This window comes from Antechinus flavipes, chromosome 4, assembly GCF_016432865.1.
Source record: "Antechinus flavipes isolate AdamAnt ecotype Samford, QLD, Australia chromosome 4, AdamAnt_v2, whole genome shotgun sequence".
Classification (NCBI taxonomy): Eukaryota; Metazoa; Chordata; class Mammalia; order Dasyuromorphia; family Dasyuridae; genus Antechinus; species Antechinus flavipes.
In genome coordinates, this window is record NC_067401.1 from 472,599,557 (window position 1) to 472,624,904 (window position 25,348).

General features: G+C 49.3%; 2 protein-coding genes across 4 annotated transcripts in view; one reads left to right on the plus strand and one right to left on the minus strand.

Annotated features, from left to right (window-relative positions):
- SSBP3 (single stranded DNA binding protein 3) overlaps window positions 1–1,096 on the plus strand; it is a 120,290-nt gene extending 119,194 nt beyond the window's left edge. For all 3 annotated transcript variants that reach the window (XM_051999623.1, XM_051999624.1, XM_051999625.1), the window contains one exon: window positions 349–1,096. In XM_051999623.1, coding sequence (XP_051855583.1) covers window positions 349–378 — 30 coding nt within the window. In that variant the 3' untranslated portion in view covers window positions 379–1,096. The remainder of the gene's footprint in view (window positions 1–348) is intronic.
- A 12,795-nt stretch (window positions 1,097–13,891) lies between these two features.
- On the minus strand, window positions 13,892–25,339 carry MRPL37 (mitochondrial ribosomal protein L37). Its single transcript, XM_051999630.1, has 7 exons — window positions 24,970–25,339; window positions 20,136–20,319; window positions 19,930–20,045; window positions 17,331–17,516; window positions 16,252–16,409; window positions 14,897–15,100; window positions 13,892–14,058 (listed from the first exon to the last, which is right to left on the minus strand). Exons 1-7 carry the CDS (start codon window positions 25,322–25,324, stop codon window positions 13,981–13,983), a joined length of 1,281 nt encoding a protein of 426 aa, XP_051855590.1. The 5' UTR covers window positions 25,325–25,339; the 3' UTR covers window positions 13,892–13,980.
- Between the last annotated feature and the right edge of the window lie 9 nt (window positions 25,340–25,348).

Consider the following 25,348-nt stretch of genomic DNA (forward strand, 5'->3'; position numbering starts at 1 on the left):
AGGGTGAAAGCAGGGGACCCCCGGCCTAGCCCTGCCCATCTCCAGGAGCCCGGCCTCTGCCCAGGGGTCCTCCGTCAGCCTAGGAGAGGTGTTAGCAGCCGGGTTCCACCACCCAGGCCCTGGGGTCCAGGCCACAGGTTTCGGGTCTTGGGTCCCAGCCCCGGGTGCGGGGGTCCAGGCCTCTGGTCTCGGCTCTTCTTTCTTCTGGCGGCCTCATCCCCTTCCTCCATACTGAGTAGAGGGTCCAGCCGTTTCTGGGGGGGGGGGCCCGGGATCACGACCTGAGGGAGGCGGACTCCTGGGGGTCAGCGGCCATTTCAGCCTGGGCTCTCTGTTTTTTCCCTGCAGTATTCCCCCAGCATGACGATGAGCGTGTGATTTCCCCCTCCCTCCTCCTCTTCCTCCTCCTCCTCCTCCTCCTCTTCCCTTCATCCTCCCTTCCCCCTTCCCCCCTCCTCCTCTTCTCCGGGATGCCGACCCGGCCTTGGCGAGCGAGCGGAAGATTCCAGAAATTATGCAAGAAGAAGAGAGGTGTTACTTTACTGGCCAGGAGACGTGGGGGGGCCTCCCCTCCCCTTCTCCACCTCCCCTCCCCCTCCTGCCTCAGCCCCTCCCCCTCCCCAGTTTTAGTTTCATGCAATAAAAAGGCTGAACTTTTTATTCCATAAAACATGAAGGACAAGACTTAAAGAAAATGAGAATATATTTCAAGATGCGGAGCAGGCCCCCTCCCCGCCCCTCCCCCTCCGCGGAGGGCCTTCTATGTACGTGACACTTTTCGTTTTCTCTCGTTTTCTGTTTATCGGGGTTTTTTTTTTTTTTTTTTTTTCTCGTTTGTTTGTTTGTTTCGTTGTTTTTGGGGAAATAAAAACGGAAGCTTCTAGCAACCCCCTCCCCCGCCCCCATCAACCTCTTTGCTTTCTTCTTTTAAAAAAAAAAGGCAGAAAAAAGACAAAAAAAAGGAAAAAAAAAAACCCAGCCCTGTTGTATGTTTGTGCTGTGACCCTCTGGCGGGAAAGCTAGTCTAGATATGAAACCTCCCGGTGTCTGTTGTAGCCATTTAAAGACCTAATAATAAACTGGACAGTTTACAATCCGCGCGTCCTCCGCGAAGGCCTCTTCTTCCAAGGCGGGGCTGGGCCTGGGCATCCGAGGCAGGGCCTCTGCTGTCCGAGTCCGGCCATGGGCGCCGCGCCCCTCCCCCCGTGGGCACACACACACACACACACACACACACACACACACACTCGAGCTCCCCACGTGTCCGGTCAGGGTGGAGGCCATTGGCAAGCCGCGTCTGCTCCACCTCCCTCCAGACTCGTCTCACTATGGGTGTTCTCCACGGGAGGCTGGAACGCCTCCACAAGGCTGGGAGGACGGCGTGCCCCCAGTGGCGCCCGAATTCTCCAGATTCTGGGGGCCTGGATGACCCAGGAGTGGAGTTCTTGGCACGTAGCCACCATATGTAGTGGGGGGAGAGGAGAATCGGGCATCGGGCAGAGAGAGGGCCCATACCCAGTGCCCGCCGCAGGAGGTCTGCCTGGGCCTCTGGCAGTTGGACTGAGTGGTCACCGGGCCTCTGGTTCTGACCCTGTCCTTGCAACCCACATCACTGGGATTGGCTGGGGCAGGAGGGAGTGACTTGCCCATAATCGTGGGTAGGGACCCAGAGGCCGCAGTGACTGGTGACACTTTCCACTGGAAGGAACCCCACTCCCGACCTCCCTTTGAGATCCCCTGGGATAGCAGCAACTCTCTCCATTTCCAACCTCCCCTTCCTTCCCAGCATCCTTGGTCTTTGTTTTCTGAGCTGGGATGAAGGAAGACCCTTTTGTGGATGATGGAGAAGCTTTATTAGCGGTGGGTGGGGGTAAGGGCTCCCCACATCTTGTAGCCTGGAGCGGGTAACTCCCTGAAGTCGGGCCCACTTTGGATCTGGGGGCATTTTTCCCTTTTAGGTGAACGGTACCTTTATTACCATGGTGGGCAGGGAAGGAAAGGGGGAGCGGAGAGGGCGGCCCTACCGCTGCCGCCGGATCCTTTTGAACATCTTGCTCAGTGCCGGCCCCGGGTCCCGGGTCCCAGGTCCCCCACCCCCTACCCGGCCTGTGCTGCTGAAAACCCAATGGCAACCTTGGGTCCTTGTGGGCCTCTCCACCCACCCATCCCACAATAATCCGAGCAAATGGAAATCTGCCGGTGCTTCCAGCCCGATACCCCAAGCGGGCCCGGGACCGTTCCCAGGGAGGGTCCCCGGAGGCTGCTGCCGAGTCCTCACGTCTGGGTCATTACATATAGTGCTACGGAGTTAACGGGGCGCTCCTGTGTTACTACAGAGCTAGAGAGCACTTCTGGCCTTCCACATGGCTACTACAAAGTTAGGCGACACCTGTTACTGCAGCTATATAGCATGTCCCTCTTGCTACATTGTTACTAGTTACTTGGCTCCCCTATGTTGCTACATAGTTATATAACAGTCCTGTTACTGTATTGTTACTACATAGTTATATAGCATCCCCATGATGCTACATTGTTACTAGGTATGTTACTATAGTTACATAACACTCCTATGTTGCTACAGAGTTATCTAGCACCCCTATGTTACTGCAGTCATAGAATACTCCTATGTTCCCAGAGCTCTCTAGCACTCCTATGTTACTCCATATTTATATAACACTCCTATATTACTATAGAACACCCCTATGTTAGTACAGAGTTCTCTAACACTCCTGTTACTCCATATTTATATAACGCTCCTATATTACTATAGAACACTCCTATGTTCCCAGAGTTCTCTAGCACTCCTGTTACTCCATATTTATATAACGCTCCTATATTACTATAGAACATCCCTATGTTACTACAGAGTTCTCTAGCACTCCTGTTACTCCATATTTATATAACGTTCCTATATTACTATAGAACACCCCTATGTTAGTACAGAGTTCTCTAACACTCCTGTTACTCCATATTTATATAACGCTCCTATATTACTATAGAACATCCCTATGTTACTACAGAGTTCTCTAGCACTCCTGTTACTCCATATTTATATAACGTTCCTATATTACTATAGAACACCCCTATGTTACTACAGAGTTCTCTAACACTCCTGTTACTCCATATTTATATAACGCTCCTATATTACTATAGAGCATCCCTATGTTACTACAGAGTTCTCTAGCACTCCTGTTACTCCATATTTATATAACGCTCCTATATTACTATAGAACACCCCTATGTTAGTACAGAGTTCTCTAACACTCCTGTTACTCCATATTTATATAACGCTCCTATATTACTATAGAACATCCCTATGTTACTACAGAGTTCTCTAGCACTCCTGTTACTCCATATTTATATAACGCTCCTATATTACTATAGAACATCCCTATGTTACTACAGAGTTCTCTAGCACTCCTATGTTACTCCATATTTATATAACACTCCTATATTACTATAGAACATCCCTATGTTACTACAGAGTTCTCTAGCACTCCTGTTACTCCATATTTATATAACGTTCCTATATTACTATAGAACACCCCTATGTTAGTACAGAGTTCTCTAACACTCCTGTTACTCCATATTTATATAACGCTCCTATATTACTATAGAACACTCCTATGTTCCCAGAGTTCTCTAGCACTCCTGTTACTCCATATTTATATAACGTTCCTATATTACTATAGAACACTCCTATGTTCCCAGAGTCCTCTATAACGCTTCTATATTACTATAGAACACCCCTATGTTCCCACAGAGTTCTCTAGCACTCCTATGTTACTCCATATTTATATAACGTTCCTATATTACTAGGGTTAGAGAACACTCCTATATTAGAATTATATAACGCCCCCGTGTTCCTACAGTTTAGACCCAGAAGAGGGGCTTGGAGATCACTAAGCTCAGCTTCCCTATTTTGAGGATGAGGAAGCAGAGACCCTGGGATCCCAGGCCTTGGCCATATTACAAGAGCATTGGCAAAGGGCCAGGACTGTGTCCACTCCCCCCCCCCCCACGCCTGAAAATAGTTCTTGGGTGTCGCCCAAGTCGAGACCTTCACCCCAGGTGTTCTCCAGCTGCTGGAGGTCAGTCCGGGACTCGGCTGTGGTTTGCCCACGGCAGAGGACGGAGGGACCATCGGCTCCTCATTCCTGGAAGATCTCTGTCTTTGCCTCCTTGTCTCCATCTCTCTTTTCCTCCCTCCTTTCTATCTCTGTCTTTTCCTCCCTCCTTTTTTTTCTGTCTCTCTTTTCCTCCCTCTCTTTTCTGTCTCCATCTGTCTTCTCCTCCTTCCCTCCCTCTTTTCTGCCTCCATCTGTCTTTTCCTTCCTCCCTCCTTTTCTGTCTTCTCCTCCCTCCTTTTCTGTTTCCATCTCTCTTCCTCCCTCTTTTCTGTCTCCATCTCTTTTCCTCCCTCCTTCCTGTCTCCATCTCTTTTCCTCCCTCCTTTATCTGTCTTTTCCTCCCTCCCTCATTTCTGTCTTTCTCTTTTCCTCCCTCCTTTCTGTCTTTCTTTTCCTCCTTCCCTCTTTTCTTTTCGTCTCCATCTCTCTTTTCCTCCCTCCCTTCCTCCTTTCTGTCTCCATCTGTCTTTTCCTCCCTCCCTGTCTCTCTTTCTCTAGCCAGTGTAGGAGATTAGCAGGATTCTCGTTGTCCTGCCCAAGGCCTTTCTGACTGATTGGCTGGGTTTTATTTTACTTTATCAAGAACCCCGTCTTTTTTCATCTTATCAGGATTGCCTTTTGTGTTATGGTTTGTGTTCTACGAGTGTCTCACAGCATTTCCAGCCTGAGCCTGAATCATTGGGCTAACCTGCCCGGCCCAGAATGGGCCCCTTCCAGATCTGCCGGGGTATGTTCTGTGGCTTCTTCCAGATTTAACATTTTGTCGTCCTGTGGTTATATTTATTCCCATTCAATATATAATTTGCTCCCAATAAATATTCTCATTAAATAAATATTGGATATTAACTTTCTCACATAAAAGGATTATTTTTATTTCCATTAATATATATTAAAATATTTCCATTATAAAGTATAGGATATTAAATATCTCACACAAAATATGACCATATTTATTCCCATTATATAAATAATTCCATTAATTAACATAAGGATATTAAATATCTCATGTAAAACATGATAATATTTATTCCCCTTAATATATATCAACATTTCCGTTAAATATATTCCCATCAAAAATATGTCCCTTAAACATAAATGTATTTCTTCTCATTAGTTGCCAGATTTGCCTCATTCTATTTTTCTGCCATCTTTTTGGATCCCAGTTCTAACTCCACCACATCAGCTGACCCCATGGTACATATCAAAAAGTGCAGAAGAGGTCGGAGAAAGTGGAGATCCATTTGGGTGAAAGCAATCAGGGAGTGATTCCTGGAGGAGACAGGATTTTAGCAAGACCTTGAAGGATGATTTACCTTTGAACAAAGGGAGAGAAATGAGGAGAGGGGGAGCAGTGGGAGTAAAGAGAGGGAGGCAGGAGTGAGAGTAGGTGTTCAAGGCCCATTCTGGGCAGAGTGGGGTTGCTTGGGGGCTGACAGGGCAGGGTGGGTCAGGGTTTAAGTGTTCAAGGGGAGCTCTTATAGTTTAGAAATCAGCCAAAGCTACAACCTGGGGCTCCCGCCACTCCCTTCCCCATCCATCCCCCAGAACATCTGTCCAGTAGCAGGAGGACAAGCACCTCATCCCGAGCGAAGCCACGGCGGCCCCTGGCCCTGGCCCACTTCCCCGGACACGACTCGCTCTGTCCCGCCTTCCTGTTTATCACTTCACCCACAGCACGTCCAGAACTTGGAAAAGAGAAAGAAGTATCTTTTTTTTTTTTTTTAAGGGCTCAGCTTTGCCTCCATGGGGGGATATTTCATTTCCTGGAACGTTCCTGAGATACCAGGGCCTCTCCAGGGGGTCAGCTGCTAGGTGACTGAGGGATTCTGGGGCCTCTGGGCTTGGGGGTCTGCCAGACCCCTAGAGGCCTCTCTGGACACCTGCTTTCCCAGGAAGGGCCCAGGTTCTCATGGGAAATTAGGAGAAGAACCCGCCCCCGGATGTTCTTCCCAAAGCACACAGCTAAATTCAATCCAGGCAGGGAACTATTAGGCACTTTCCATGTGTCAGGCATTGCGCTAAGTCCTCAGGACATAAAGAATGACTCAAAATAAAAAAAATTAAAAAAACCACAGCCAGTCCCTGTCCACCAGGAGTTCCCACTCTAATGGGGAGACACCATTAAGGAGCTATAAGCGGGCTGGGTGGAAGGCGGCTTCAGAGGGAAGGCACGGGAGGTCTCAGAGAGGAGCTGAGAGGCCCAAGGAAGAAGGAGGGAGGGGATTCCAGGCCCAGGGACCATGGGGGGAGTCAGGAGCCTCGAGAGGCAGGAGCAGCCAGAGGCCAGCTTCTGGGGGCTGTGCAGAGTGCAAGAGGACAGGAAAGGGGCGAGAGCTCTGAAGAGAAGCTTTACATTTAATCCTGGACTCAACCAAAGCAACATCCAGACCAGAAGTCATTGATTAGGGAGGGTCAGAAAACGTCAGGCTGAGGAGGAAGCCCAAGAGTGAAAGGGAGTCACTGAGTCTTTCTGAGCAGGAAAGCGACAAATTTATGCCCTGGCACCTGGGCCCAGCCTCTCTCATTGTCCTTGTTTAGGGACAGGATCCTCAGGCCAGGATAGGGCAGAGCACCAAATGGCAGGATCGTGAAATGGACTTTAATGTGAGTCATCGGGGGAATTTGGTCAAGCTCCCTATGCCTCAAAGACGGTGTTGTGGGAAAAATGCCCCATTAAGCCTTAAAACAGCAAAAATTGAATTCAGGCAATTTCTGTTAAATACCTACTATGTGCAGTCACTGGGAGACATAAAACCAGAAAAATGATGTTCCTGCCCTCAGTAGGACTCCCAGTAGGAGCACAGGCTTAGAACTAGAACGTGCCATCTCATCAACCAGCTCATTTTACAGGTGAGGAAACTGAGTCCCAAGAAAGTCAAGGGTGACCCAGAGGGTCAGCATCTTCACGAACCCCTGCCCTCTGCCTCTTGAACCAATGTTCTTTCCTCAGCTTATACATAAACAAATAGAACCTGTGGGAGGTCAGCCTAGTGCCGGGGTCCTCAAACTATGGCCCGCAGGCCAGATGCAGCAGCTGAGGACGATTATCCCCCTCACCCAGGGCTATGAAGTTTCTTTATTTAAAGGCCCACAAAGTTTTTGTTTTTACTCTAGTCTAGCCCTCCAACAGTCTGAGGGACAGTGAACTGGCCCCCTATTTTAAAAGTTTGAGGACCCCTGTGAGACATGGCCATTTTATTCACGTCTGGAAGCGGGGAATTTCAACTGCTCTATTGGTATTAATTGATTGGAATGAATTGATGTGTAACTTCTTCCATGAGTAAATGTGATAAGCCGTCTCCACCTTTTCATGGAGGGTACTTTGTGCCTTTCTCCCATAATCCTTAATACAAGACCCAATCAATGCACTGAAGGCCTCCTCCTGGTCCTTTTGAGAGCACACAGAGACCAGGGTAACCTTGGGATTGCCCATCCGTGCCTCTCCGCTGTCGCTCCCTGACCAGCCGGCCCACCTCCATCCTGGTCCCGAAGATGAGTCTCGAGCCACATCGCCCTCAATCCCCCATGGCAGCCTGTTCACATACATCCCACATCACTGCTCTTTTGAGCTCTGGTTTACCTGCACCTTTGGTTCCTTGATGGTCATGGTGATCCACAGCTGACAACCATATACTATCAACAGAAGAGTATTTGTTTGGCTCAATTCAATTCAACAAATATTATTGGGAACGCAAAACAAAATTAAATAGCCCGTGCCTTCAAGGAGTTTACATTTCACCAGTAAGAAACAATAATTATACCAACATGTAAATATAAAACATATCAGAAAAGTTCTTGGGGGATGGGGAATGAGCATAAAAACCAGGCCGGGTTAGGGAAGGGGTCAAGAAATGCCCTGACAAGTTGAGAATCTCAAGGGTAATAATGGACAAAGAAGGAAATGGAGAGAGAGGAGAGGCTATCAGTACCAGACCTCAAAATGTATGACAAAGTAGTAATTATTAAAACCACTTTTGAAACTGAATAAAAAGACATTCAATCAGGTGCAGAGCACACAGAAACAAGGAGCAACAGTAGCATAATGGTAAGTAAATTCAAAGACCAAAATTACTCGGAAACAAAAACTACTGGGCAAATTAGAAAGCAATTAAGATAAAACTGGTAGAAATTAGGTTTAGACCAACACTTCCCACCACACACCAAAATAAGCTCCTAGTGAATATATGACCCAAATATAAAAGGTTGAATTACAAATGAATTAGAGGAAGAAAGAAATAACCTTTCTGATCTTTGGATAGGGGAAGAATCCATGACTAAGCAAATGATAAAGAGGTTAACAAAAAAGAAAATGGACAGTTTTGATTAGGTTAAATTGAAAAGGTTCTGTACAAACAAATCTAATGTAGTTTTACATAGAAAAGAAACAGATAACAGGGGGAAATTCTTTGCAATTTCTCTGACAAAGATCTCATATTCCAAAATATAAAAGAAAACCTTTTAAATGTATAAAACAAAGAACCATTCTGAATAGATAAATGGTTAAAGGAATGAATATTCTTTTAAAAGATCACATCTAAACTATCAACATCTCAAAAAAAAAAAAAAGTGCTCTATAGAATGCTTTCAGAAAAACCTGGAAAGACTTACATGAATTGAGGCAAAGTAAAACGAACAGAACCGGGAAAACACTGTATACAACAGCAGCAATTGTATGACAATCAACTGTGAATGACTTAGTATTCCCAGAAACACAGTGATCTGAGACAATTCCAAAATGCTAATGAGAAAAATGCCAGCTAGAGAAAGAACTGATGGATTCTGAATATAGATCAAAGCATATTTTTAACGTTATTTTTTTCTTAGTCTGTGTTTTCCTTCACAACATGATTAATGTGAACATGTGCTTTGCATGACGACACATTTCAAATTGCTTGTCTTCTCAATGAGCATGGAGCAAAAGAGAAAGAATTTGGAACTCAAAATAAAAAAAAGTTTACCCAAAGAGATACTAAAGAAGGGAAAGGGACCTGTATGTGCAAGAATGTTTGTGGCAGCCCTGTTTGTAGTGGTAAGAAACTGGAAATTGAATGGATGCCCATCAATTGGAGAATGGCTGGGCAAATTGTGGTATATGAATGCTATGGAATATTATTGTTCTGTAAGAAATGACCAGCGGGATGAATACAGAGAAGCTTGGAGAGACTTACATGAACTGATGCTAAGTGAGATGAGCAGAACCAGGAGATCATTATATACTTCGACAACGATATTGTATGAGGATGTATTCTGATGGAAGTGGATTTCTTTGACAAAGAGACCTGAGTTTCAATTGATAAATGATGGACAGAAAAAGCTACACCCAAAGAAAGAACACTGGGAAACAAATGTGAACTATTTGCATTTTTGTTTTTCTTCCTGGGTTATTTCTACCTTCTGAATCCAATTCTCCCTGTGCAACAGGAGAACTGTTCGGTTCTGCACACATATATTGTATCTAGGATATACTGTCACCTATTTAACATGTAAAGGACTGCTTGCCATCTAGGGGAGGGAGTGGAGGGAGGGAGGGGAAAAATCGGACCAGAAGCGAGTGCAAGGGATAATGTTGTAAAAAAATTACCCTGGCATGGATTCTGTCAATATAAAGTTATTATAAAATAAAATAAATTTAAAATTTAATTAATTTTAAAAAGTTTAAAATTTCCTTTTACATGTAATTGGGGGAAAGTAAAATATTAAATAATCTTTTTTTTTCAAGTGGTCAAATCAAGAATTAGAGAAATAAAAGTGAAAGCAATTTTGGATCTTCTACTTCACATCCATCAGACTAGCAAAAAAGGAGCATGACAAACATTGACTCAAGTTTCTGGAAAATAAGAGTATTTATCCTGCTATTTGGAACTACACTCCACAGTCTACTATACTGTGTAAATATCTTTTGACCCAGCTATGTTACTATAAGGTCCACACCCCCAAAGAGATCAAAGAAAGATTTTTATATTTATAAAAATGCTATAACTGCTCTTTTTTGTTGTTGCCAAAACTTAGAAAATAAGGTATCATCCATGGATAAACATGTTATGATATATTAATGGAATATTACCACATCAAATGACAAAAAGGAGCACTCCAGAGAGAACTGCTAAGACCTCTATGAACAGATGAAGACAGAAGTGAGCAGAACCAGGACAATTATAAAATGACATTATAGAGAAAGAACCTGCAAAGACTTGAGAACTCTAGTCAATGTACTCATAAATCATGAACCCAGGAAGCATCTTGACATGTTGCAGGCAACATGACCAGTGTGGGAATCTGTTTTTCTAGATTATGCATCCTTACTTTAGAGGGGTATTTTTGTTGGAAGTGGATGGGTAGTGGAAGGGTCTTTGTCCTCCATTCTCAGAGGATCAAGACATTAAGGAGAGGATGCCATGACTTGCAAATGTATTGGACTAAAGTGAGGAAGGGCTGTGCAACATCACCTGCCTCATTTTCTCCGCTGGGGCCATCTGGGTCCAGTGACAAGATATGGATCAGGATGATTGGAGATGGCCCTGGATGCATGGTAGGTGCTATATAAATGCTAATTTCTTTTCCCTTCTTCATTCCCTGCCTTTTACACCATCAAAAGTTTAGTTTTAGGCGATTAAATTTTTGTCTGTAACAGCTCTCCAAGTCCATCAAGAAAGGACTGAGATTGCTCTGCATTGACGTGGGATGTAATCACATCATTAAGGGTAATGTTTATACAGTTTTAAGAGTCTCAAACCCCTTTGGGATGTATGGCAAGTAAATGAGTGGGGCAGGACTGGAATTCAGGTCTACCTGACTCCAGATCAGGTCTATTCATAGTACCACTAGGCCACCAAAAATGATGAAATCACGGATCTTTGAATAACCACCACCACAACTTCCATCTAGATATTATTTCAAGATCTATAAGGCACTTTCCTCCATAATCTCATCTGAATGTTTCTCTAAGCCTGTGAGGTTGTTGCTGTGATGGAAACTAAATCTCAAAGAAGTTAAATGATTTGCTCACAGAGCATACGTTAGCAATTGTCTCAGGTCTAAGTATTCCTGACTGAAAGCTCAGCTCTTATTATTCTCTGGTCTATTGGGGGGCACTGATCCCATACCCCCAGTCAGTCGATCAGTCCTAAAATTAAGTGGGAGCTAAGTTTCTGGCCTCCAGAGCTATCACTGGGTATTCTGGAGTTTTGAGTAAGCTGGAGATTATGGGGAAGAGCTGAGTGGAAAGCAGGGGAGAAAGGAAGTGGGTGTGTATATAGGAGTATCAAAGAGATAGAGATGAAGAGTGACAGAGACAGAGTGGATGGAGAAAGAGAGAAAAGAGGAACAGAGGAAGAGATGAGAAAGGAAAGGAGAGGAGAGAGGGGAGCCAGATGACTTGAATTCCAATCCTACCCCAATCATTTAGTTGCCATACAGCCCAAAAAGGTTTGAGACTCTTAAAGCTCTGTGTAATGATGAGAGGAGGGAAAGGGAGGGAGAGAGAGAAGAGGGAGAGGGAGGTGGAAAGACACAAACCCAACATGTCCAAAATTGAATTCATTATGTTTCCCCTTAAACCCTATCCTCCTCCAAACTTCCACAGTATCATCAAGGGAACCATTATATTGCCAGGCCTGTAGGCTCACATCCTAGAATCTCACATCCTTTCACTCCCTCACATCCAAGCTGTTGTCAAGTCCTCTGGATTTCACCTCTGTAGCATCTCTGGTCAGTCTCATCTTTGGTCAGTTTCACCACTGGTCAGTCTCATCTCTGCAGCATCTCTAGTGAGTTTCACCTATGCGACATCTCCCTTTCTCCTCCAGAACCATGTGATACACAAAGCTGGCTGACTGGAGGGCCCTCTGAAGCTGGGAGGGAGAGGGGGCCAGTGGAGCTGACTGAATGGGGGTCAGGGGTGACACAGTCAGAGCTATCCAGACTATGAGAAGGGATTCTGCAAGCATCCTGGGAAGGCTGGCGTCCTGGAGCTCAGTGACCCAGAGGCCTGCCTGTCTCTGAAAGGCTTTTCAAGGAAGGAAAAAAGGCCAAATGCAAGCAAGTTCAGACAGGATGGCACGTGAAAGAAGGCACGGAGGATGTTATGTCTAGAATTTTCCCGGCTGCTCTTTCCAGAGGAACAAAGGCTCATCCTGATTGTTTATAGCTGCCTGGATGGTACCTTGGCTTCCTCTGGCTCTCAGCCAGGAAAAAGCAATAAAGTCAAAGGCTCCCTGGCTCAGGTCTGAGCTAGTCTACATCCCCCTCCCTTCTCCTCCCCCCCCCCCCGTTACACACACACGCACATGCACACACAGCCCACAGGCCTTGGGCAAGTTTTCTCTTTTAAACAATATTAGAAACACAACCAAAAATGGCTCATTTTTGTTTTTTAGAAAAATCCACCCCTCAGCCAACAACTTGTAATCACACCTAGTTTCATCCTGGACCGAATTCTTACCAAAATGCTATAAAGGCCACACAGAAGCCCCTCCCGCGCTCCAGAAGTGCTGACCTAGGCAGGCAGCACTGCGGCTGAAAAGGCCCCAAAGAGGAAATCCTCTTGTTCTCTAGCAATGGTTACTGGCTCCCGCACCACCCATGAGAGCTGGGAGCAAATGCGAACAGGATTGAGCTTTGCCTGAACACTAGAGCAATGCCCTTGCTGGGGGGACACAGAGGGCAGGGTCCCTCATGTGTGAGTTTTCAGTCTCTGCTAATCCTCAAGGCAACATCACATTGGGGAGAACCCAAGATTGGAAGTCAAAGGACTTGGGTTCCAATGCTGCTTTTCTTCTCTCATAGCTGGGTGAGTTCAAACAGTCCCTCTCCCTCTCTGGGCTTATAAGGAGATTAAATAACCCTCACGTCCGAGGCTCAGGTATAGTTCTGACTCGCTCCACTTCTTCTCATTTAACAATTACAGTCATAACAGCTGCCACTTCGGTCCCACTTTAGATGCACAAAGTTCTTTAGTTCTTTTTCTCTACAACCTCCATAACCATTGAACCTCCCTGCAGGACTCTGAGGTAGGAACTAAAGCTATTACCCCCATTTTATTGGTTAAGAAGCTCCTTCTATTCCCATGGTGCTTTAAGGGGGACTTTGCAGACCTCACAAAGCCAAGTATTGATCAGTTCCACTCTACAGTGGAGGAACGTGATAATGTTCAGTGGGGCCAATGATCTGTCCAGGGTCATATGGCTCCACCACTGAGGAAGGATGATACAACAGGAGTCAACACCAGTGTGCTCTCAAGGCATCATTGACTGGTCTACACCTCCTGGTAAATACCCATAGTTTCTGCAGGAAATCTCAGGAAATCCTGTCAAGATAAAATGTCAGGAACAGAGGGCAACCAAACTCCACAAGGGGAGGGGAACTGCAGATTAAGGAGGCCCTGCTTAGTGATCCTGTGAAACTGAACAGAAGCACTGGCGCCCCTTGAAACTTTAAGTGATCTCTCTCTGTCCAAGGTCTCTGACGCCAGTGGGAATCCTAGGAGACATTAGTCAGCAGTTCCCGTAGTGGACTGACCCTCTCAGCACCCACAATTCCTCAGGACTATTTGGAACAGTGACTGCCAGTCTATCCTGGCTGTCCCCAGGAGGACTTTTCCAGCCCCATCACTGCCCTCCCAGAAGGTTCAGCACGCCCTTTGCCACGTGTGGACACATTTCCTGATGGACAATGGACTGGGCAGTCCAAGCTACAGCAACCTCCGGACACTATCTCACTGACGGCAATGGCCTTGAAAACCCCCTCAAATTACTGACAAGCTCAAGGATATAAATAGTGCTTTATTGTCACCCAGGAGAAGGGGTCCAGATGGGGATCCACCAAAGTCTTGGGACAGTCTGAGGGTCGGAGTTCAGGCTGCGCCATGTAAGTACATGGCTAAAAACTTCCTGAAAGTTGCAGGTTGATAATCAACAATTCCAACAGGTTCCTGGAGAGAATACACAGAATCACCTTTCTGCTCTCCCATTTACTGGATGTAATTAAAACAAAGGTCAGCTTCCAGGGCTGGAAAAGGAGCTCTTTTCTAATGCTGGTGCCTCTGCAGGAGGAGGATGAGGGGTTGGGGCCAAGCCAGACATACCTCTGAAACACCCCTGAGACTTTCCCATAGGGACCTTTCATCTGCACGCCTTCAGCTGCAGCCTGGAATTATGCTCATTCTCCCATTAGTGAAAAGGCTTCGCTTGCTTTCTTCTCCTTCAAACTGAGCTCCCTAGCAAGGTGTCCAACTAGGCCTACAGATGCCCCTGGATTCAAATCCTCACATTTCCTTTTTTTTTTTTTTTGCTGAAGCAATTGGGGTTAAGTGACTTGCCTAGAGTCACACAGCTAGGAAATGTTAAGTGTCTGAGGCCAGATTTGAACTCAAGTCCTCCTGACTTCAGGGCTGGTGCTCCATTCACTGCGCCACCTAGCTGCCCCCACGTTTCTTTCTTCTGATGAGAGGGTTGGACTGAGTGATCTTTGAGGTGCATTCCAGGTCTATCAGTGTGATCTGAGAACAGGCTAAGGCTGCCAAGGTGGATGGGCAATGCCGGTTTCAGAAAGGACATGGCCACCCTTGTCTCATCATTTATGCTGCACCAAGCCCTCCCCTCACCAGTCTCAGCTCGGCTGTGGGAGCTGCCCCCATTTCAGAGAGGAGGTAAACCGAGCTGTAGAAAGTGGCCCAAATGCAAGCCTCCCCCTCCACCCCCCCTTCCCCCTTTCCACAATGTACACAAGCGTGCACCTGACCACAGGGGAAGACTTGGCTTCATACTTACCACGACGACTTTCTTTTTAATGACAGGAAGACATCGGAAATGCTGATAGAGAAGCTGGTCAGAATCCACCCAGACGAGATTCTTGACCCCATCGCTGGAAGCCAAGTCTGTCGTGTTCAGCTGGAACACCACGAACTGGAAGACGCGGCCATCCGTGCCGACGCTCTGCACCACAACGGGCCGCTCCAGCACTCGGGCCTCCTCCTGAGGAGAGGGACAAGTGGCGCCTTGGGCGTTATGCTGGGTGCGTGGCAAGGCGGCTTCGGCCTGGCTCCCACAAAGGGCCCTTCCACTTAATCAATGGCTAGCCCTTCTGGCAACTGCGGAGGAGCAGGGAGGTGGCCGGCCAGCCCAACCGGTCCCAGCTCGTGCTTTGTCAGCTGATGCTCTTCCCCGCAGTTCAGAATGCCTGCTCCCTGCTCCACCCAGCCCACTGCTCCATCTGGCAATGGCACCACACTGGCCACAGTCTGGCCCAGAGGAAAGGGCTGCTTTGGTTCTGTGGGGTAGAGGCTGGGAGGGAAAGGCAGGGGCAGAGGAGAGCCCAGAACTCCTCCCAGGGGCTGATACAATCCCTTGCGCCTTGACCACTTGTCTTTGTAGCCTCCTGGAGCATCTGACAAAGGGCTGGGGACTGAAGGCAATCAGCCCAGTAAAGGATCCAGCTGAGCTGGGAATGTATCCAATATTGTCTGCCCTGGCTGGCAACCAAAGGTGCCCAAAAAGGGTCATTTCCCCAGCCTCAGGGTCTCCAGAGAGCACTGTTAAGTGAACACCCCACATTGCAGATCTTCAATCTAGCTCCAGACAGACAAAACCAGGGTTTAATCCCACTCAACTGACCTGCAAAATCCACCTTCCTCGTGGGAACCACCTAAAACCACAGGAGACAGGAGATCTGGGGACAAAGCTTTGGGTCTAATACTTTCTGCTCGCAGGAAGCACATCGAGGCTAAGCACCCTGCGTGGCAGCGGCGCTATAAGCTGAATGGCCCCGGGGTCGCCCCCTTTCAGTGCCTTAGCCTCTCTGTGGGCCAGGCTTCGGTGAGAAGGGCCGGGCCATTCTGAGGACCTTGCCAATTTGAGCCTTTGGGGCACGTGCTCCCTCAGTCATTGCTTAACAACCATTGCAAAGTACTTTGTATGCACAAAGGGATGGGGGGAGGCTAATCTTCCTCCCCACTGGTTGTCACCCTGTTACCCAAGGTCTGCTCTCACCAGGCTGCACAAATGCTGCCAGGAACACACACACACACACACACACACACACACACACACACACACACACACACCAATTTGCTGATAGGAGCTTCCTCAGCCAATGGGGCCAGGGGAGATGACACGAGAGCACGTACCCCATACAGAGTCCGGGCCTGAGCCAGGGCATTGCCAAAGGCGAACATGATCATCTTGGCTCGGAGCTGCTCGGGATAAAATCGGGCTCGGCGATTGTTGGCTGACTCCAAGAAGTACACAGTGTGTGGATGGGGGTAAGGGTAGCCTTCATGGAAACCTAGAACATGGAAACCACGGAAGGCTGGGGTGGGTGACCGAAGCATCGAGCCTAGCAGACCACAGAACCTAGGCTGGACTGGTCAGGGAGCATGCGTCCCTTCCCTTCCCATCCTCGATCCATAGCACAGTTCAGTTACAAGTCAGGGGAAGAAAACTCTGGTGGCTGTAGATCAATCCTACAATCAGCTGAGCACTGAGACAGCCAGTGAAAAGGGAAGAGGATAAGGAGCAAATGAAGTGATGAAATGGCCACTTGGGGGCAGGGGTAAAAGCCTCCAGGCCTTAGATTCCTCTCTGGAGGTGCATGGGGGATGAGCAGTTCCCACCACTGAGCCACAGGGGCAGCCTGCCCAGAGCCCCAAGTCTTAGAGAAATCCCTGGAGCCCCACGAGCAGGATGTGTCAGAGGGAGGCCCTGTTTCAGCTCACTGTGCCGTGCACACCTCCAAAGAATGACAACAACAAAATCAAAAGCGGGGGGGGGGGGGGAGGGGGTCTAATTAGGGATTTGTCGGAGAAAAAGAATCCCTGGCTCCTGGAGTCAGAGACAGCACAGGGCCACTCTCGGCCTACTGCTTCTACTGAATGAGGAAGAGGGATGGAAAACTCCTAGTGAGGACCAGGGATTCCTGAGCAGGAGGCACAGCCCACCAATGGCCTTGTTTATACCAGTCTGGATCTACTATACCCACTCAAAATCTCAGCTCCCAGGAGGGAAAAAACAGCTCCTTTGCAAGTGACAAGCTGCCAGCTCGGTTGCACCCTCCCCTGCCACAATTCTGGCATAACGCCGGGTCTCACCCTCCCAAAATTGACAAAGGAACAGATACAGAACAGGAGGAGAGAAGCGGCTCACCATTCCACCTGGCCTCCAACAGGCCCTTCGTGTACACAAGCGGCTGCCCCTCAGTTCAACCAACCTGTGTCTTCTCTCACATCATAAATGTCACATTCCTGAAGATTAATGGTTGGAGCGATGGGGTAGAAGGTCTCCAAAACATGACTCTCAGTAGCCTGGATCTCTTCCTGGGAAGCGACTGGCAGCAAAGGATCCTTGGCACTCAGACGAGTCCCATTAAGACCACGGATCTGAAGGAAAATGGATTCTGTAAGGAGAGAAAGAGGCAAACGGCTACATCACTATATCCGCCCTTGCATTCCCGAGGCCCCTAATGAGCAGAGAACGAGGCAGATGTGCAGGAAGATCTGCATCAGCATCTGCAGGGACAGCTGGCATTCACCAGATTCAGAACGTGGGCATCGGCCGTCTGGCCTGGACCATGTGAAATAGGAGGCTGGGAGCCAGCGACACCCGGGTTCCAAACCTACTCTGGACATAATTAGCTAGAGGACTTTGGGAAAATCTCTTCATTTGAGCCTGCTGCTTCGTCTGAAAAACAAGAGAGTAGGTCCCTTCTCACTCTAAATTCCCAGTCTCCCATGACGAACTCCTTGTGCCCAGAAGTCTCTTTTTGTCTGGCAGACCACTCAGCTCAATGCGGCACCTACAGGCAACGCTGAGAAGCAGGGATTGGGAAGACTCTGAGAAAAAGCTTAAATGCCCAACCTGGAGAAGGATGTGAAGGCAGGCTGGGCTGCTACTTGCACCGGCAGGAAAAAGGATACACGCTCGAATCAGGGAGCTAGCCAGCACTTAGGGCTTCTCCAACTGCAAGCAGCTCGAGGGCAGGAGATCCCAAGCTCACACCTCTCCTGGTATCCCACTGCGACCTCACATAACACTTCAGCAACATATAAACCTTGCTCCTGGGGAACGAATTCCAGTGTCCAGAGTTCAGGGGAGGTCAAGTCCCTGCTCCAGTCAAGCCGCCTTTTCTAGATCCCAGGGTCCTGGCCCTGAGAGGACGATGGGCACCTGCTGCAGCCCATTCCCACCACTGCCCTGCTCCCAAGGTCACTCAGTGGGGAAGCGCTCCCTGACTCTAAGCTTCAGCTGGTCTCTCTGTAACTTCCAGCAATCCCCCCAGGAGCAGGGAGGCTCTAAGCTCCCCTTGTTCTAAGCCCCATCTCTTTGTCACATGACAGTCTTTCAACCTCCAGAAAATAGAAATCACTTTGCTCTAGATTTTCTTTTTTTTCCCCCTAAGTTAAATATCCAGGTTCCTTCTAACAAGTGGTTCTGACACCTATGGGTGTGCCCCAAAGGCTGCCTCCTGCAGATGTGCCCCAGCATGTCAGCATCACTTCCAAATCATGGTCCCAGAGCTGGGCCCAACACTGGCCTACCCAGGGGAGGGGAGCATGGGTCCTGCAGCCGCCACCCTCCTCACTGGGGCCCGCCTCTCTAATGCCGCAGCCTGGGCAGTGCCTCAGACCTGGTTGTGACTCGTACTGGAGCTGGGCCCTTTCGGGTGGATTTGATCAGTGGAAAAAGCCAAAAGTCATTGAAAGCCAAGTAAATGCAGTGTCCTAATAAGCTGAGAAAGCTCCGGACTCTCGGCAGTGAGATGGATGGTCTCATGTGGCTCATAAACAGGCTTTGCTGGAAACTCCCACAGAGGAGCAGGCCGAGCAATAGCAGCCATGCTGGGAAAAGCCAGACCTGTCCAAGGACATGGCCCTGAAGGGCAGAAGGCTCATGGGGATGGAATCTAGAAAGTTTAAAAAAAAACCACCCTGACTACTTCACACCTCATTAAATGGTTTTGTTTTCTTGTGGGTCCCTCTGCTACTCTATGACTCAGTTTCCTCATCTGTAAAATACAAGGGCAGGAGCAAAAGTCTCTCTTCCAAGATAACTCAGTGACTTCCTGTTTCCATAGAAGACAATAAGTGTCCCTGGGCCTTCGGTGACCCTGGGTAGTAAGGCCTCCCCACAGACCACACCACTGTGGTTTCTAATTCAATCCTCCACACATCCCTTCTCTGTGACTACAGGGAATGGAGGAGTTTAATTAGAGGCAACATTTGATGTTTGCTATTATGCTCTTCTCTACTTAATGAGGTTCTAATTGATTGAGGGCGCCAAGCTTTCTGTCACTCCGACTCCTTGAGCAGAGGATGCTGGGGAGCTCCAGCCAAGAGGTTTTCTCTAGCAAGAAGGTGGTACCATCCATGGGATCTGGTCATCTCTGTTCAAATCATCCACAGCTGCCTCTCCCTAACAGGGTTTAGGATAGGAACGAAAGACTGGGCTGATGAATGAATGAATGAATGCCATGCCTGGAAGGCACCCTGAATGAACAAGCATTTAGTAAGCACTTATTAGAGCCAAGCGCAGTGTTAGGAGCTTAGGGACCAATACCAAACAAAGCCCTCAGGGAACTTAGGCTGTAACAGAGGGTGACATTCACACATAAAACTCTGTGACCTGCCCGAGGTGCCACGATCAGAATTCAGGTGTCCTGCCTGTGTCACTAGAGAGTTCACTGAATGAATGTTCTTCCTACACAATCCATGAGATACAAAGTCCTCACTGATCCATTACCCAGACAGACAAACTGAAGACGGGTGGGATGGAGGCTCCAAGGGGCTGCAGGGGTGCTCACCAGCACTGACCTCGATGCCACGAGGTTGAGAGCATGTAGTCCTTGGCTTGAATCCTTCTGGTAAGAGCAGGATATTGGGAGATCTTCATCCTACACAGCCGCATTAGATTCTCCACAATGATGGGGCTTTGGGGGAGAAACAAGAGACACATGGGTGAATGGTATCAACAAGGCCACTCTTCTCAAGACGCGAGCACAGCGTGCTTGGCAGCTTACCAGTACGTCTCTCTCTTGGGGATGTCCTCGGTGGAATGCCACAGGCGTGCGTGGCAGATGGCATTCTGGACCTGCTCATCCTGGTTCTCGATATGATTCGCCGGAGCTTCGGCCAAGCTGAGGACCCTCTCTGGAAGGCCTTCTATTAACTTCGATTTGGTGAGCCAGAGCGCCTGCTTTACACCTAGGGGGGTTAAGTCAGCAAAAAAGAATTAGGATGGGAGGGGCTGCTTTCCCCCTTAAAAGTCTACAGATGTTTAAAAGGCTCCCTATGGAGGGAGGGAACAAGATGACAGTCCCCTAACTCCCCAGATTCCGCTCTCCTGGAATCCTGTAAAGGGAAGGGGGGAGGGAGGATGAGTAGCCCCAGCCAGATGTTCCCCACACACTGCTCAAGACTTGACTGGCAGAGCTTGGGCACTCATTTTTGACAACAGGCCATTTATTAAAGGGAGAAAGCTGCCACAGGGTTGCTCAGACTCAGGGACAAGTCATGAATTAAACATCGAGAGCTGAAAGTGAGCCTTTGATGCTTTGGAAGGGCGATTATCAGAGGATGGGTCCTGTCTCTGGGTGGCACAAAACGCTGCTGGAAGGCACCCCTTCCTTTTGAGGACAGAGAGAAGGCTCATAACTTAAAGACAAAAATTCTGAAATCAACTTGGCAGCAAGTGGGAAGACTGAATGACTTTGCATGTTCTTTTTACTTTCCTGGGCCTGTTCCCTCATGCATCAAATATGGATTTCTTGTGGAGCGTACCCCCCCAATACTATGCGGATCAAACAGAGTGTTATAAAATATGAACGATCACATTCAGATTTACTGCTGGTAGTCACTGAGCCATAGGCCATTAGTCCCCAGACTTATAAAAGAATCTCCAGCCACTGCTACGAGGGAGGCTGGGGGAGTGTCCTGTGTGGCCAAATATCCTGGAAGCCAAGAGCTCTTTTAAGCTACCTCCCTCAGAGGCTTCCCCAAAGTCCCACCAAGCAAAATGGCCACCATCACAGCAGCTGTCACACCCACGTCCTCTGCCTCCAAACCAACTCATTCACAAGGTTCACTCTTCCCAGAGGCCCCTCCTCACAAACCCATGAGGGAGACAAGAATTCAGTTTCGGTGAGCTCTAAGAGCCCTTTCTACACCAAGATGGCTGCCTGTGGTTTCCTCCCCGGTGAAAGAGGTGATATGACACAGTAGGGAAATGGCCTGAATCTGGAGTCAAAAACACCTGGATTCAAGTTCAGTCACTGACACACATAGGTCACCATGGAAAAGTCACTTAGCCTTTCTAACAAGTACAAGATGAGAGGCCCATCTGCGTCGGTGAAATGAAGTTTCAATACTGGGAACTCCTTATAATGATTAAATAACCAAGAAGTCGGGAATCATTCCCCCTAAAAGTCACACAGTCACATCAAAGGCTGTTACAGGGGTCCAGGACACAGAGCTGGAAGAGCCCTTATGGGCACGCAGTGCGATCCCTTCCTTTTACAGAGGGAGAAATGAAACCCAGAGAAAGGTGATGTATCTGGGTCACACATGACCAGAAGCCAGGCTGTGCCCAAGCCCAAGGCTTCCCCATCGCTTCTCTCCAGGTCCTGAAGGAGAAGTACCCTCTACAAGGTCCCTAGAAATTCATGCTGTTGAAGAGGGGCCCCTTCTGTGAGAGGGAACACCCCACTAACGGACCCCCTTCTTCCAGCAGATCGCCTGACAGTAGGAAGTCCAGCATCCATTCTGTACCTACTGTGCACCATCCCCTGCGGGAAATGCTTCTTTATTTGGAAACTTTCCTTGCTGGAATTCCCTGTGCATTTCAGGTCTGCTCCCTGGGACCAAGGAGAAAGCCAAAGTTCTTGTTCCTGTGAACTAAAGCCACAATCCTCTTCTCCAGACCAAACAAGTGACAATCATGCTTGCTCCCCAAGCTTTTTCCCAGCCTTTCCCTCTTCAGCCCGCCTTTGGGGAGGGGCCCTACAGTCCTGACTCTCCAACAGACCTCTGGGGAAGGACCAAGAAGACAACTCAGGCAACAGAAAATACCTTTCCAAATCATGCAGCATCTTTGGGACTTCTAGCTGCTACAAAGAGCAGCTCAGTTCCAACATTTTGCCCTGGGACCCTGAGCCAGTCCTTCCCTATCTCTGGATCACAGCCCCCTCCATTGTAGTAGAGCAAGTCTCCAAGGTCCCCGAGACTCTCGTGCCGGCAGGTCATCTGGGTCTCTGTGCTCTGCCTGCTCACCCAATGGAACTGGGCCCATCAACTTAACTGCTCGGCTTGGTTCTGTGAGATGCAGAAAAGATCTGAACGCTTTTATTTTCCAGGGTTAAAAATTAAGGTCGGGAGCGCGGAACTGACTGACTCTCCAGCATTCAGTGAATCGTGACAGACTCCAAAGCCAGGCCCTTTGGCTGGTACCAAGAAGGAGCAGATTTGAGGGCCCCGGGCTTGCGGATTCTCCGAATGTCCAAGTGAAAGGGACCTTGGAGACTCTCCGTCCAGGCCTCTCCTATTTGTAGAGGAGACTTACTTCAGAGGGAGAAAGGAAGCTAATGAGAACGCCCGGGTCAGACCAATGTGAAACATGTATTAAACACTTACTAGGAGCATAGGAGCAGAACAAGAATTTATGAGCTTTGGTCATAAGTCCCTCATTTTCCAAAGGAGAAAACTGAGGCCCAGAGAGATTAATCATAGCATGAGATAATCACTGTGTAAAGAACACGGGATTCTGGAGTCAAATGGCTTTTATTATATATGGGAATCTGGGTAAGCTGCTTCCCTACTCTGGAAATGTTTTCTTGGCTACAAAATGAAAGCGTCAGCCTAGATCGTCTCCGACATCCCTCCCAGATCCATGATGTCTCCTTGCTGTCCCATAAAAAGCCTTTTCCTGTGAAGCAGTAATCGGATTGGATATTTCATTAATACATTACAGGGTGACTCTCAGGGGAGGTCATTCACTCTCCTCATGCAGCTCAGCACCTTCTCTCCAATCTAGCCTGAGGGAACACTGGGGCACTGAGAGATGAAAAGATGTGCCCAAAGTCCTATGTGTCGTTGCTGGGATGTAAGACCCAGATCGCACCTCTGCCTGCAGACAACCCTTCGCGTTCTGCCTGCGACCTTGGTATGCCAGAGTTATAAGAGAGTATCTGGCCCAGCCCCCAGATTTCAAAGAGGGAGCAGAGAGAAGAGGAGGGAGCACTCCAAGCAGAGGGTACAAGAACCAGCAAGCAGCTGGACAGCATGGCCCCAGCAGGAGGGAAGCTGGAGCTGGACCAGGATGGGCTATGAACACCAAATAGCAAAGTTTCCAGAGAGAAATCTCAGATGTGTGATAGGGGCAGCAAACTGGCAGCTGGGAGGAGGCAAGAGTCAAGGAGACCAATCAGAGAGGCTGCGGCAACCCTTCGGGAAAAGGGGATGAGGAACACAGGCAGGGCGTGGAGAAAGACCTTGGACCCTAGACAGAGCAGACACTGGCACCCGCTGAGGGCAGCACCAGAAGAGAGGGCGATTCCAAAGCTACAAAGTGGCCACCGTCATCCAGATTTCATGACTTACACACTCCCCAGTAGCTGTGTGATGAGTTTCCTTATCTACATCCATCAACCAGCATTTATTAAGCACCTACTAAGTGTCTGGCTAAGCCCAACAGATCCAGAGAAAAAAGAAAACCGGCCCTGCCACCAGGAAGCTCCCAGGCTGGCAGGAGAGACAAACATATAACAAACAAGATGCAGACAGGATCACCGCGGGGTCTCAGAGGAAAGGGGCCAGGAGGAAGAAAGCCCGGGGAAAGGCTTCTACAGAAGGGGGCTTCTAGCTGGAGCAGAGAACTCTGAGCCAGGGGAGGCGGGGGATGGAGAGTCCTGCGTGAGGAACTTCAGAAGGCTGGGGACACTGGCACGAAGAGCATGTGAGGGGGTGGGCAGGTTACTGAGGGCTTCAAATCCCAGGAGATTTCATACTGGATCCTGAAGGGAACAAGGAGCCACTGGAGTTCACTGGGGGCAGGGTGGGTGGGTGACTCAGTCAGACTCACAAGTTGGGAAGATAGCGCTGAGAGGAGGGCGGATGGAGGCCGGCAGATCCCCCAGCGGCCACTGCAATACCGCAGCGGGGGCGCCTGACCAGGAGGGGGGCAGCACCAGAAGAGAGAAGGGGGCAGACTGGGGAGGGCTGAGGGTGGCTGACACTTCAGTTCTGAGCCCAGTGAGGGGAGAAGGGTCCCTGAGAGAAACAAGAAGTTGGGGGGGGGGGGGCGAGGGAAGGACCCTGCTTTGTTTGAGGGTCCTGTACCAATGCTACTAACAGCGAGCACCGAGAGGAGCCACAACGGGAGGGCCTCGGTCACTGTCACAACCTCCATGACCAGGAGGGCCTGTGAGTCTCTCAGTGGAACCTGAAACAGATGGAGGTCAAGACTTGCTCTAGTCGCAGGGAAGGGTCGGAGACGCCTGCGTGACAGCGAGGGAGGCGGAGGGGGAGCGGGCAGGGGGGAGGAAGGCAGAGAGAAGGCGTCCGGTCCAGAGGGATGAGCAGCCTGACATTCCGCCACCGTCTGGGCCTCAGTTTCTCCCTCGGTGACGAGGAGTTTGGACTAAGAAACAGTGGGTGGCTTTGGAGAAGGAAGCTGGGAACCAGAGGGCTACTCCGAGACCCCGGAGGGGCTTCCGTGGCACGGGTACATGGTCTGGAAGCTCCTCCCCAGCCTCAGTTTCCCTTCCTGCTCCCCTCCCCACTCCCCTTCCCCAGCCTGTTTCCCCTTGCCCCCCCTTCCCCTCAGTCTCCCCTCCCCTTGCCTCAGTTTCCCCCACTCACCCTCGAGCAGGCGGGAGCGCTGGTGCACCACGTGACAGAGCACGTCGCGCCGCAGGGGGTGGGTGTCGCGCGGGATTGGCCGGGTCCGCCACGGGTCGTCCCAGCCGCGCTCCCACGGCGGGAACACTGGCTGGGCCAGACGCGGGTGCCGGTGCTGGAGGCCGGCCCACGTCACGGGTTCCACACCCGGGATCTCGTACACGCGGTCCAGCGGCGGCGGATCGGGCTTGCGCGTGGAGCGCACGCCCCATTTGTAGGCGCTGCGCCGGGGGCCCCCAGGGCCCAGGCCGCCCCCCGGAACTGCCCTTGCCCTCAGCGTCCCAACCACCGGCCGTCCACACAGGGCCGCCGCCATGGTGCCCACCGCAAGGCCCGTCGG